The 15487-nt window shown below is 35.0% G+C and overlaps 1 protein-coding gene across 11 annotated transcripts in view; it reads right to left on the minus strand.

Annotated features, from left to right (window-relative positions):
- Positions 1–15487, minus strand: part of KIF21A (kinesin family member 21A) — a 148699-nt gene that overhangs the window by 60993 nt on the left and 72219 nt on the right. For all 11 annotated transcript variants that reach the window (XM_060657935.3, XM_060657933.3, XM_081796141.1 and 8 more), the window contains exons 2-9: positions 12743–12965; positions 12431–12613; positions 10913–11062; positions 10084–10218; positions 9103–9270; positions 6638–6753; positions 945–1140; positions 359–548 (exon numbers count right to left, since the gene is read on the minus strand). In XM_060657935.3, the coding sequence (XP_060513918.1) occupies positions 359–548; positions 945–1140; positions 6638–6753; positions 9103–9270; positions 10084–10218; positions 10913–11062; positions 12431–12613; positions 12743–12965 (1361 nt within the window). The remainder of the gene's footprint in view (positions 1–358; positions 549–944; positions 1141–6637; positions 6754–9102; positions 9271–10083; positions 10219–10912; positions 11063–12430; positions 12614–12742; positions 12966–15487) is intronic.

Consider the following 15487-nt stretch of genomic DNA (forward strand, 5'->3'; position numbering starts at 1 on the left):
ATGAACTTTAGAATTTCCTTTAAATTAAAAACTTCAACAAAACAGAATAGGAGAAAAGAAAAGTTATGGAAACAAAACAATAATGCTTTAATATACAATTCATACAGCAGATTTCCTACTCTTAATGACATAAGCAGACAATAAAATAATATTATTAAAGCAAAGCATACATTTTGTTTCTTCAAGAAACAATTTGTATTTGTATTATTTACAAATTAAGTATTTAACTTAAAATCTCAGACTGTTTATACACAGTTTGATATTTCTACTTTAAATATTCCAAGTAATTAATGACCACAAAGAATATTCCCTGCTCTCCAAGAGTTAATCCCTCATTCATCCCATCTTACACACATACCTGCTCTGGCAAGAACCTGGTTGGCCTGATCACTAACAAGCTGTGTGATTCTGGTCCTCAATGCATCAACTGTCTCTTGCATGGCTTTAATTCTCACACGCAGGTTATTATTTTCAGTCTGTAGCATAGCATTCTCATGAAACATGTCATTGATGCTTTCCACACCTTCCTCGTCAATTATTCTTTTACCCTAGAAAAGGAAAACACTTCCTGGTTCGTTGAGGGGTCTTAAATATACAAGAGTTTTGTTTAAGCACTTTTACAACGAAGAGCCCTTTTGTTTTAGCAGCCTCAAGGCAAAAGAGACCTTTTTCCCTCTATTACATCCCTCTGTGGTACATTTGTCACTAAAGAAAGTGGTGAAGTAAGAAGGCTTTTGAAACAAGAGGTTGGTCAGGTTGATACACTGAACAATAATAAAGGTCACCCACAAGGAAAACTAAAGAATTTGATCTCCAAAAGGAAGGAAGTCACTATTTTGATAGACAAGAGACTCCAGAGACATATATGTACAAGCCATCACAAAAAGACACCACTGCATTTGCAAGATCTACCACAAAATGCAAAGTCAAACCCATTCACTCACTGTTTTGTACTCCATGAGTTCCATCTGAAGCCGTGTGATCTCACTACGAAGTGCATTGATTTGCTGACTAGCTCTGTCCTGATTGACCATCACCTTGTTCTTGATATTTCTAGCCCGATTGGCGTATTTCAGGGTATTTAAGGTTTCCATAAAATCTCTGTCTGAAGGGCTAACACATGCTATCATGATTGTTTGGCTGAAAGTTAAAAAGAATAATTCGGTTTACAGATAAAAGTAAAATGCTGAAATAAGCATTTTTTTAATATCCTGCCATTTGAATAGTATTTTCTCTTTAGGATACCAAAAGATTGATACTACTACCTTAAAAATAAAAACAAATTTAAAAGCCCTTCATGCCTTAAGACTATCTTAAGGAAAAAGATTTTTTACTTAGGTAAAATTGGGGGAAATGAGGTTTTATTATCATTCTTTTACCCAAAATACTTTGAGAAAGTGTAAGTGCATATATTTCACACCTCTTTACAAAATATTTCTGAAGCAATGCAAACAAATCGTTCTAAAAGTCAACCTACCCATAATATGACAAGTAACATTCAAAAACCATTTATTTCATTACTTACTTCATATTTCAGGATTTTATATTTTTATTCTTTTTTTTTTTTTTTACTTGCAGTGGTTTTTTCAATGTTTATTTATTTATTTTGAGAAAGAGAAGGAGAGAGAGCACAAGTGGAGAAGGAGCAGAGAGAGAGAGGGAGAGAGAGAGAAGCCCAAGCAGACTCTGCACTGTCAGCACAGTGCCCTATGTGGGGCTCAGTCTCACAAACCATGAGATCATGACCTGAGCCAAAATCAAGACTTGGATGCTTAACCAACTGAGCCACCCAGGTGCCCCCATTTTTATTCTTTTTATTTAATCATTGGCATACTGATTTTTATATTAGTAAAGAAATTTACATAAAATACTATCATCTGAACAAGAAGAGTATTTAGTATATCCACATGTTTTACAATATAAAACCTCATTTGTGACTGAGTGGTCAAAGTTCCTTGAGTTTTCAGCTAGATTACACAGAAAAAAAAAATGGAAAAGTGTACTTTATGGTCATGATGAATTACTTTGCCAACCAAATAATAGGATAGTGAAATGCTTGGTATGCCCAGCTATTATGTCTGTCAATGAAACAGACATGGCGATTATAATAAACACTTAACTGGAAAATGTATAGGAACTGCAGTTAAGGAATTACTTCACCCACCTGGGTAGGAAATGCATGCCTATCAATTCTAACCTGTAGCCTCTTGGTCTGCTTCCACTCCCACCTTCCCCTAATAATCTCAACATAGCATTCATAGCAACCCTTTTAAAATGGGCTCCATTCCACCCATCTCTTTCCCTTTGTCAATGCTTGTTCATCCTTATTTACTCTTACTATTATTCAAGATTCAACTCGGGTATCATCTAGTCCAAGAATTCAATCCTCAGCCTACTCTCTTTCTTTTCTTCATATCTTTTGTGTATCTCTTTTTTGTTGATTTTATTATTATTTTACTTAAATTTGATAGACCCCAATCCTTAGGCCCTAAACTGGTAAAGGATAAGGGTCAGGGTTTGTTGCTCAGTATACATTGTGTAACACTGGAACCTAGTAAGTCATTAGTAATTGTGATGTGTGTCACATATACATAATGTTTCCTTATTGGAGGTCAGAAAGTTAAAACAATTTGTGCATCTCTAGCTCTTTCTTTTGGTGAAGAAAATAAGGTAATCAAGCAAGAGTGATGGTTACAGACACTGATTAGAGAGCATGACTACTCAAAGTGCAGTCCCAGTTCGGTGCCAGTATGAAAATTATTTGTTACATGTTCACAATACATAAAGAAATTGAGAGTAAACATTTTAGACTTTTACAACATTTGAACTTGCTGTAATCAATGATGGTACATTGAATGGAGTTCAAGTGTGTTTGAACATACATGGTAAGTCATAAATGGGCAAGCTGACTACAATCATGAACAGTACTAACCCACCACAAATTGAGGAGTGGGATAGAAGAATGTCCCCTTCACAAATATTTTAAGAAGCACTGGGATCAAGTGCTCAAGAAGAATGGTGAAAGCCAGTAATGAGAGGGTCTAAGATCTATTATATAAGGAAAAGATCACATATTAAATAAAATCCCAAAGATACAAATTTCAAGAATGGTTGTATTTATGAAAAATTCAAAGAAAACATTAAACCTGTTTATTTTTAAAGTTTATATAAAACCACAACTCTGTTTTAAAGGAAACCATATCAAATAGATTATTATGTTATATATCTTATATATTATTTTATCATGTTATATCATATATCATACATTAGGGAGGAAATACATCATAGTATTAACAGTAGTTACTTATAGGTAATAGAAATATAATTTATTTTCATTTGCTCTTTATATTTTTCTGTATTTTTCAAAATTTTTCCTATAAATTTGTGGTAATGTTATATTAAACATTATAAATTTATGACAGCCAGCTTCAGTTAAAAAAATAAAAGTCACTAAATTATACACATAAATAAATCCAACTTATTCCCAAAATGCCTTTGATCTAATTTTTCTTTAAAAGTAATTTGTACAGGGACACGTGAGTGGCTCAGTTGAATGACATTCTGACTCTTGATTTCAGCTCAGGTCATGATCTCACTGTTCATGGGATCGGCCCCATATCAGGCTCTGTGCCGAGAGTACAGAGCCTGCTTGGGATTCTCTCTCTCCAACCCCCCACCCCCCCGCTTCTATTTCCCTCTCAAAAGAAATAAATAATAAACGTTTTTTTAAAAAGAGAAATTTGCACAGACTTTACAAAACAAAGTTATTCTGTTCACTAACCCTTATACAAAATATAATGCTTTTACTAGAAGTTCAACCTCAAAATTTTAAGCAGGAATTGAGGCTCACTAAGGATAGACTTAGAAGGGGTCTTTTCTACTGAAGAGTTAGCACTCAGTATGGAAATGGGTGGGAGATAGCTGAGAATGTAGCCAATCTGTATTTAGCTGCAGCCAATCTTAAATTCCAGAGGAATTCAAGGCCCACAGTGCAAATATCTCAGACTGCTTACAGGGCAAGCAAAGTTTCGGAGGTACTGAAGTACTTGAAAGTACTGAAAATTATAAGGGGAGGACATTTATCATCTCTGCTTTGTTTTACAGCTAAGAAATAAATATAGGAAAGAGCTACAATTTAGTAAACTTGAAAAACTTCTATTTGGCTGAAAAAACAAAAACTGGTGTCTTAAGACCCAGAGTGATACTAAAGGTCAGCCTAAGAATATAGAGGAAAAGAAAAATACAACAAAGGAAGCAATATTGCACCCATACACAGAATATGCATGGAGACAAATGAGGTAAGACAATGCAAACACTACATAAAAGGAAGACATATAAAAATAATACTGTTGAATTCTATAAAACAGAACTTTACCCCTAAATCTACGTAGATTTAACATTATCAAAACTCTCTGAATAACAGTTGTTCAAAAATGAAGTTTGCAAGTCTAATTAGCAGGTCATTTTACAGCATCTAATGATCTTTCCAATAAATGTGTCAGACCATTGAAAACGTTGAAGCTTCACTGTGGTTGTCTGTAACTTGTTGATTTACACTATGATTAAACTGAAATGCCAAAAATGCTTCCACTTATAAAGCAAACATGTTAATGTTTATGAAAAGGAATGAATTACCAGAAGAATGAGTTTAGCTGATGAAACATATCAGAATGATGCAAAGTATGGAAAAAGGAATATCAGTGATACTGGCAAAATTAATAAACAGCAAACATCCTGTACTTCATTCAATTAACATTAAAACAGGTTTTCCACATGTAAAGAAATACCAAATTTTAGAAAACTTTGTAAAAAGTATCAATATTTAATTACTTTGTAATTACTTAAAAGACGGCATTTATGGCACAAAAACAGACACATAGACCAATGGAATAGAATAGAAACCCCAGAACTAGACCCACAAACGTATGGCCAACTCATCTTTGACAAAGCAGGAAAGAACATCCAATGGAAAAAAGACAGTCTCTTTAACAAATGGTGCTGGGAGAACTGGACAGCAACATGCAGAAGGTTGAAACTAGACCACTTTCTCACACCATTCACAAAAATAAACTCAAAATGGATAAAGGACCTGAATGTGAGACAGGAAACCATCAAAACCTTAGAGGAGAAAGCAGGAAAAGACCTCTCTGACCTCAGCCGTAGCAATCTCTTACTCGACACATCCCCAAAGGCAAGGGAATTAAAAGCAAAAGTGAATTACTGGGACCTTATGAAGATAAAAAGCTTCTGCACAGCAAAGGAAACAACCAACAAAACTAAAAGGCAACCAACAGAATGGGAAAAGATATTTGCAAATGACATATCAGACAAAGGGCTAGTATCCAAAATCTATAAAGAGCTCATCAAACTCCACACCCGAAAAACAAATAACCCAGTGAAGAAATGGGCAGAAAACATGAATAGACACTTCTCTAAAGAAGACATCCAGATGGCCAACAGGCACATGAAAAGATGTTCAACGTCGCTCCTTATCAGGGTAATACAAATCAAAACCACACTCAGATATCACCTCACGCCAGTCAGAGTGGCCAAAATGAACAAATCAGGAGACTATAGATGCTGGAGAGGATGTGGAGAAACGGGAACCCTCTTGCACTGTTGGTGGGAATGCAAATTGGTGCAGCCGCTCTGGAAAGCAGTGTGGAGGTTCCTCAGAAAATTAAAAATAGACCTACCCTATGACCCAGCAATAGCACTGCTAGGAATTTATCCAAGGGATACAGGAGTACTGATGCATAGGGGCACTTGTACCCCAATGTTTATAGCAGCACTCTCAACAATAGCCAAATTATGGAAAGAGCCTAAATGTCCATCAACTGATGAATGGATAAAGAAATTGTGGTTTATATACACAATGGAATACTACGTGGCAATGAATGGATAAAGAAATTGTGGTTTATATACACAATGGAATACTACATGGCATTCATATTTAAGAATGAAATATGGCCTTTTGTAGCAACGTGGATGGAACTGGAGAGTGTGATGCTAAGTGAAATAAGCCATACAGAGAAAGAAAGATACCATATGGTTTCACTCTTATGTGGATCCTGAGAAACTTAACAGAAACCCATGGGGGAGGGGAAGAGAAAAAAAAAAAAAAAAGAGGTTAGAGTGGGAGAGAGCCAAAGCATAAGAGACTTAAAAACAGAACAAACTGAGGGTTGATGGGGGGTGGGAGGGAGGGGAGGGTGGGTGATGGGTATTGAGGAGGGCACCTTTTGGGATGAGCACTGGGTTTTGTATGGAAACCAATTTGACAATCAATTTCATATATTAAAAAAAAAAAAAAAGACAGCATTTACTTTTCAACAAAATTTTATTAGGCTTACAAGCCAAGTGACTTGGAATAAATGACTCAACCTCTCTGGATTTCAATTTCCTTTTCTGTAAAATAGGAACAGTAACACTACCTCAGGGGATGTTATTAAGGATTCTGTGAAATAACCACATACAAAAGGACTCACACATTTTAGGTACTTACAAATTATTAGTTCCTCATTCTATTAATTTGCTTTATAATAAAAACGATTGTCACAAATCAACTTACAAATTTACTTTAAAATTAATGAGTAGTTGAAATTCAGGAATATGGAGGATAATCACTTTTGCATACCTATTCCCCCCGAGGGAATCCTGCAGCAGTCTTGTCAGTTTAGAATCTCTATAGGGCACATGGGTGGCCCTCTTGCTCTTATCTCCCAGTGCACTTATTACATTGCCAAGTGCCAACTAAAACAGAGAGAGAGAAGAAAGTGATAAAATTTTAGTAATTATAACACCTTTAAATAAAAAAGCTTATAGAGAATAATGCAGAGACAGAACTGAGAACATCTATGTTTGGTTTTGTTTCACATTTGTATTTTGAAAAATGAAGTATACTTCCAAGTTTTCTATATTAACTACTAAAAACTGACACCACTCAAAATTTAGACTATAATATACCTGTAACTCACAAATACTTAAACTTCTACTCAGAGATTTTCTTTAAAAATAGAAATGCTATAAAATTGGTGACGAATAACCATCCCTAGAATTATAAGAGCATCAAGTTGTATCCCCAGAAAATTGTCAATTCATGTTTCAAGTTGTTCTCAACTCAATGAAGAAATAAAGTGTTTAGTTAGTTCAACAGATTCATGAAATGTTCTTATTGTAATATAGCTTCCTTATGGTAAAACAAAATCTTCTTTAACCATAACAAAAATATCAGTATGATTTCTCTGAACAAGGTGTTCCTAACACAAGTATAGCTGTCTTAAGAAATACAATGAATCTATGTGCTAAGCACCCAATATTTTAAAAGTAGGTCAAATTATTAAACTGTCTAGTCACACCTCCTGCCGCTCCTACTGTTTTTCTTACTGCACTAAAACTAAACTAGCACCTACAGCATAAGCACTGTCCTCCACTTTGGTCACACCCGCCTTCAGTAAGGCAAAGAGCCATAACCATGTCTTTGTCAGGGCCAGTGGATCCTGCAGAGACCAACATCAGTATTACATTGAGTCTTAGAGGCCCTTTTCCAGAGAAGCTTCAGTTCTAACCACTGGCCACACTGGAACTCTACCAGATACATCTGAACATGCTTCAGTGGCCTAAACAGGAAAAGAGATCAACGACTTTTGTTTTTTCCTGACACCACAAATGGCAATTCCACTATGTATTTATTTCCTAAGAAATTCAGATCAATACGCAAAGTCCAGGATCCAGGTGACTCCCTTTCACACAACATTCAACCATATGATGGAAGCATCAAGCTGGGTGTTGGGAGTTTGGAGGTCTGGGTCTCTTTACTCAGCCTTGGTTGTTAATTTCCACACCAAGGGGCTGCAATTACTAGCAAAATAGGACCATTTGATTGGAGTCCCCAGCTGTAGGAAGGGAGGGAAAGAAACAATGCAGAAAACACAGAACCCGATGCTGTCTACATCACAGAAATTTAGGGATGCTATTACATTTATACAGGAACAAATGTCCATTTTATAATGAAGTCAACAGGAAAAGATTTATTATACAAAAACCTGCCCTTAAAACTTTTTCTTCCATATAACAAAAGCATTATGCTAGCACACACAAGGTGCTTTGCAACCAAAAACACCACTAGGTGGCATGGTATTAAAACTAATTCCTATATAATCTAGGGAAGTTCTCATTTTAAAAACAATCATTACTTTAAAAAAAATTGACTGTAATTCCAAAAATAAAGTGACTGTCATAAATGTTAGCAAAAACTTTAATACTGAATATTAAAATATTAATTTTGACAATAAATTTTTAAAGTTGGGAAGAATTAAATTTTTTTTTAATTTATTTATTTTTGAGAGACAGAGAGACAGAGCACAAGTGGGGGAGGGGCAGAGAGAGAAGGAGACACAGAATCAGAAGCAGGCTCCAGGCTCTGAGCTGTCGGCAGAGACCGACCTGGGGCTAGAACCCATCAACTGTGAGATCATGACCTGAGCCAAAGTCGGATGCTTAACGCTTAACCGACTGAGCCACCCAGGGGCCCCTAAAGGTGGGAAGAATTTTAAAAATCATTTTCACTATATGTATTCTTTTCTGCATATATGGCATAAAACTTAACCCCACTAATTTACACACATGAAAATTAGCAATGTTTTTTTTTTATAATTTTTTTAAATCTTTTTTTAATGTTTATTTTTGAGAGAGAGAGAGAGCCTGAGTCAGGGAGGAGCAGAGAGAGAGAGAGAGAGAGAGAGAGAGAGAGAGAGAGAGAATCTGAAGCAGGCTCCAGGCTCTGAGCTGTCAGCACAGAGCCCAACATGAGGCTTGAACTCTCAAACTGTGAGATCATGACCCAAGTCGAAGTCAGACACTTAACTGACTGAGCCACCCAGGCGCCCTGAAAATTAGCAATGTTTTGAAGAAAAAAAGCTTATAATGTGAGGAGATCAGAATTCAGTACATTACTCCTAAGTTTATAAGTTTACTGTAACTTTCATTTCTCAGCTCAGTGCATGAAGGATTTCCACCTGGGTATTATGTATTACAAAAGGGGAAAGGACAATAGAAAAGCCCTGATATATTCTCAACACAAAGCTGTAGTCTCAGTCTTACAAGTCCACAGTTGATGGAAATGCCTTCTTTTGCCCTCTCGCCTGTAGCTCCAGTACGCTTCAGTCTTTCTGATCCTGCCAGATCAACAAAATGGAACTTTGCAGTCAAGGTTTCAAATTCATTCATCTGTGATGATTCAGAAATCACCTTATTGTCAGTCAAATTTTCCTGCAATTGAGGAATATAATAAAAAATATTTTATTAATGTGACACTAAATATCCTCCAACCCCACCTTGCCCTCATTAAACATATTATATATTAAATAAGTTAAATATAAATATACCTCTAATACATATAATATTGAAAAATAGGCAAATAGCCAAATAAATGTAAGTGCAAAAAAAATCTACTGGCAATTAGAAGCCTAGACAAAGGTAGAAAGGAGCTTGACAATCAGAAACCAGATGATATGAACTGAGGCTTTGTTTATGTTGATGAAGAGAAACCTGTAATACACAGTCCTCAAAAGGAAAGGGTCTCAGATGACTACATCCATCACCATAAAGCCACAGCTTGCTTTATGGTTGCTGCAGACACATACCAATTTTTTATTTCAAAATCTTACACAGTTGGCCAGCTTCAGTTTGAATAGGATCAAAGACACCTCATTAGGAAAAGGAACTATTAGGGGCGCCTGGGTGGCTCAGTCGGTTGAGTGTCCGACTTCAGCTCAGGTCATGATCTCACGGTTTGTGAGTTCGAGCCCCACATCGGGCTTTGTGCTGACCACCCGGAGCCTGGAGACTGCTTCGGATTCTGTGTCTCCCTCTCTCTCTGCCCCTCCCCCACTCATGCTCTGTCTCTCTGTCTCGGAAAAAAATAAACATTAAAAAAAATTTTTTTTAATTTAAAAAAATTAAAAAAAGGAAAAGGAACGATTAGCCAAACTAAATTTGGTTCAAGTGTACTCTCCTGGGATTTATGTGGATGTTTAGGAAAACGAAGCCTGCAAGTTTAAGAAATTAGAACTAAAAACTCACAGCATCTATCTGGGGACACATTCTGGTTTGACACAAGTGAATGGTAAATATGGCATGTGAACGGGAGCTCTGAACATTCATCTGGGTACTAGCAGTGGTCCGGGATAGAGCACCCAGTTTCAAACACTGCATCATCTGGAAAAGGGAAAGACAGATTTTATTTGAACAATCTTTAAACATGATACCATATGATCAGAAATCGGAGCTACTGTCCCAACCTACCATATGATTTTCATATTATTTCAGTTACAGGCACTTTTTGAGCTGAACTTTATAGTATAATAGTGTATTATTTTTTTAATAGGAGAAAACACTGAGATTCCATTGTTTGTCATTTGCTGACATTTGCAGCTTCTATTCCAAAACTGTTACAGAAGAACACTTTGGAACAAACTGAGCAACAACTTGAATTATTTAGGCCCTTCTGTATCCTCTCCTGAAATATTTTTTCTGTAATTTTTCTTAATAGTTTCCCTTTAGGAACCATGATATAGTCCTACATATGTAGCAGCAAAAGGCACAAAAAAATTGGGGTCTCATTGTCCACCTTCAATGATCTAACTCTCTTTCTCTGTCTGTGAAAGAAAACTTTCTCTGTCTTAGATTCTTTTGATGCTATGATAAATGTACTGACTTTACCGTAACTGTGACATTTTATATAATAAAATCCTGATATAAATTGGATATAAATATTGGAAAAGACAAGACTTTAACTCCATATTACATATAAGGATATAAATTTCATATCCTGATCTTAAGCAAACTAGCAATAAAGTTGATATCAAATAAAATTAAATATGCTCTATTTTAACTTTAACATAAATGTCACCTCTGATTCTGTATTCACAGTACGTGTTGTGACTCCCACAGTATAAATTCCTCCAGTTGAATCTTCATGAATTCTTATATTTGATTTTTTATTTTTTGCATCAATATCACGAGTGGTATCAAATAAGTCAAGAACCTCTTCATTGTATAGCTACAAAAAATATTATAAGCTTAATTTCAGCAGAAATTGCCTCATGGTTATTAACATACAGTGCATATCTTTCAAACATATCTTAGAATGTCTTCATAATAACATCTCTCTAAAATAACACATAAAAATAATACAAATAAATAAATAAAATAAATATAATACAAACAAAAATTTGTGTTATTATTACAAATACAAATAAGTGCCAGATTTCTTTATAAGAGTAAGAAAAGTAAATGACTTAATCATGACTAATGAGTTGAAGACTAGCTAAAATGATCTATTAATCATTTGCAAGAGATAAACAAATATTTATAAATACAAGTAAACTTAGAAATACCAAATGCAGAAAAATCCTAAGCTTAGGGAAATTTCTAAGAATTTTTACCACTTCAGTTAAAAATATTTCCTGTTGCCCTACCACATTTCTTACTGTATCTAAAAATTAACACTTAGTATTTTTCCAAGGTCAGCAATATTAGTGTTTCTGTATTAATAGTGGCTAAGAAGATTGAACCACAACCTTAGAAGAGGATTCATATACCTATTTTTCTAATGATATACTTAAAGTCACAATGCCTAACAACATTTTGGAGGGTGAAAGGGAAGACACAAGAACGCTATGTCTTTTTGTTTTCCACTATTTATTACCTTTCTTTTCGCAGAAATACATAATGTAAATAATTACATTATTCTTAGTTTTTACTAAATTGGGATGTCCATTAAAACCAGCAGTAAGATAACTGACGTTAAATTTGAATTACATTTTCTATTTTGTGCTATATAATGCTGAACAATTTAATTAATGATCAAAATGATTAGCTCAGGTAATCTAGACTAGAACTAGACTAGAAGCCTCTTTGGACCGAGCACCTAGAATTTTAATGTTGCCATCCACCTAACTGCAATAGTGCTCAAATCCTAGATGTCCTCTTACTGTCATGTCCCTCCCACCACACTAGACTGCCCTAAATTAATCGAAACCTGCCCCAATCTGTGGACATCCTAGCAGGAATACCAGCTTTTGCAGCCCAGCTAGTGCTACAGCCTGAATTCACTATTCCACATACCTTCCCTCCTTTTTAGTCACTGAGTTCCCAGAGCTTTGTGAGCCTACCTACAGTATAACAGTAATTATAAGATAGAGTCTAAAATAAACAATATTAATTGTTTTATTGTATGAACACTGGTCAAGTGTTTATAACTTTTAATACTACTACCTATTACTACTACCTATTAGTTTACTCAGATGTCATTTATCAAGCACTAAGTGTCAAATACTATACTACAAACTGGGAGTATAAAATCATAAGGGCTATGGTCTTAAGGATAAGATGTAAAAGGAAACTAATGACACACTTAGATTATTACCTCTAAGAATTGGGCATTCACTTTAAAATCTGGAGGAGGAAGCCCGTTTTTAATTGCAGTGTGTTTTTTTTCTTCAATACTCTTGAAAAGGTGTTTAACAGCACGAGAAATAATACCCTGTTCTTCCTCGATGATGTTAACATCAAATCCTGTTCCCATTGTGTATGTTTTTCCAGCTCCAGTCTGAATAAAAGAACAAAGAAAAATGCATTCTTAGTGTAATAATATAACTTAAAGAAACAAAACTAAAAACGCAACTGAACTGACACTTCTGCGAAGTTATAGCTTCTATGAAAATAATTTGGTACTTACCTGTCCATAGGCAAAAACTGTAGCATTGTATCCTTCAAAACAACCTTCAATTAGTTTTTCTATACATTGAGTATAGATCTGCTCTTGCTGAGAGTCAATGTCAAACACATAATCAAAAGTAAAAGCTTTATCTTTCCCTAGGAAGACCTGAGGTTCTCCTGGTGTGACAGATGTACAAATATGGCATCCTTCAATCTTCTCTTTGGCAAGTTGTGGTCTTATTCTGTGAGAAATAATCAGGGAAAAAAATTAATTAAAATGAATTGGAAAAAAAACTGGAAAAAAAAAGGACTTAAAAATTCTTAGCCAAATCTTTTTATTTTTTTATTTTTTATTTATTTTATTTTATTTTATTTTATTTTATTTTATTTTATTTTATTTATTTTATTTTTTGAGAAAGAGAGAGAGACAGAGCACAAGTGAGGGAGTGCAGACAAGGAGACACAGGATCACAGGATCTGAAGCAGGACATGATCTGTCTGTGCTAACAGCTCAGAGACTGACACAGAGTTCAAACTCTCGAACTGGGAGATAATGACCTGAGCCAAAATTGGACGCTTAACCCGCTGAGCCACCCAGGCGCCCCTAGCCAAATATTTTTAAAACACTAATGTAATCTACTACTGTTCCTTCAGTTGAAAAGTTTAAATAAATTAAATTATACTGAGTCTATTTCAGAACGAGTTACTTGACAATCCCCAAAAATCATGAACAAGAATAAAATTAATCTTAAAATTAAATACTTTTGTGGGTGAACACTTTTCCATAAGTTTGTAATAGGTAAAGATTCAGTTAAATAAATTCTGCCTCCAAAATGCTGTGTCTTGTTGTTTTTGTTTTAAATTTCTTCTCTTTATTTCCAGGGAAGACAATACCCAAAAGTGAAAAATTAAAAATATAATCTTTATCTTGATGCCCTTGACTTGTCTTTTTTGCAAATTCCTCACCAATGGTTTCCAAACTTATTTAACCACTTCCTTCCATCAGCTTAACATCCTGAAGCACACTACCACAACATATATGTATATATATTCATAATAAATGATATGCATGTACTGTATTGATATATCATGTATTTTGATATACACAAAAGCAGAATATTGTAAAGAAAGAAATTAAAGAGGAATACAAACAGAAGTTCCACTATCTTCTCTCCAAAACCCAGTGAATCATCAAGCACATCTCCTAGGGTATCCTCCCACTATTGGGAAAACCACAGCATTATACCCACCCTACACCCACCCCCATCTGCTCCAGATTCTAGGACCCTCCTCTTCTGCTTCTCTTTCTGATTTCAAGGCCTATTTTCAAAGAAGAAAAGTAAAGATGGTGATATGTTGCTAACAGAACAAACCAAAATATGGCCCTATTATATTTAATCTATAGATAGATTAATCTATATTTAATCTATCTTGGACATATACATCACTCACTGTACCTAGGTTTTTTAAAAGGTTCCTATTTGCTATGATGAAAGAGAAGCAGTTTAAGGAGAAAGTAAAGACAACCAGCAATGGAAAACATAAAATGATAAAGACAGACCAAAGAAAGGATTTTAAAGGAATCTGGTTCCACATTCTTATTTTTTGAGATCTGAGTTTGTTTTTGTTTTTTTTAAATGGGGCCGATAGAAGTGGAATGGGTTCATCAATTTATTAGATGGAAATAAAACAAAACATAAGTCCAGATTGCCTAAATTTTAACCCTTTCAGGTTCATCGGGATAGAAGGTCAATGGAATGATAGGGAAGATAATAATGAGAAGGGACTGAATTTCTGCAACCTTGGTTATCTAAAATAGAATTCCATACTACAAAAAAAAAATGTGCTAACAATACATTTATGTATTTTTTTTCTTTCCTCTGTGATAATGCTATTCTTCTTTCATCAAGTCTTCAATTTCACTTATTTGTTTTAATGGAACACAATAATCAACATGGAGCTGGCTAGATACTGTAGAAAGAACAAGAGAGTAGCCATTAGAAGATTTGGATTTAACTACTTCTGTCACTCCACAGCTATCATGCAGTCTTTATCTCAGAACTTCAATTTCCTCACCTGGGATAGAAACTATAATTTCCAAGGTTTCTTTTAGATCTAACACTATTTGACTGCAGGATACTGTATTATTAAAAAGGGGGAAAGGAAAATAATATTTATGTACTGCTATAAAAATAAAATGATATAACAAATTAAAAAGGGGTTTCTTACATGAAGCTACAACCAGAAACAGCTAATGTAGTAGTAGCTTTGGCTTCCTGGTTCCATGTTTTCTTGATGAGTGGTCTCTTCTTTCCAAACTTTTTTTCCTATCTTACTTCATCCAATCATGGTATGAAAACTGTAACAAAATCCCCAACCTCCTTGGGAGAATCACCATCCTGACTGCTGCCAAGCTAAAAACAGGAGAGTCAACCTCAATTACTCTCCCTTTCCTATTCCATCTACTTAATTGATCTCCAAGAACTATTAATTATCTCTGAAATAGTCAAGAGCCCACCAGTTTCTTTCCTTCCCCATCAACACCACCATTATCTCTTACTTGGATTATTGCAAGTATCCTCACTAGCCTGCCTATGTCAATTCTTTCCCCCACCAATCTGTTCTACATGTTGCAGTATCAGTGATATTTGTAAAATATGAAGTTGATCAGGTCACTACCTTGCTTAAAATCATTCAGTACATCCCTAAATCCCTCTGAGGTCTCTCCTCTTGCCATGCTTCCTCTCTGAAATAAAGGATTTGG

The sequence above is a fragment of the Panthera onca genome, chromosome B4, assembly GCF_046562875.1.
Source record: "Panthera onca isolate mPanOnc1 chromosome B4, mPanOnc1 haplotype 2, whole genome shotgun sequence".
NCBI classification, from domain to species: Eukaryota; Metazoa; Chordata; class Mammalia; order Carnivora; family Felidae; genus Panthera; species Panthera onca.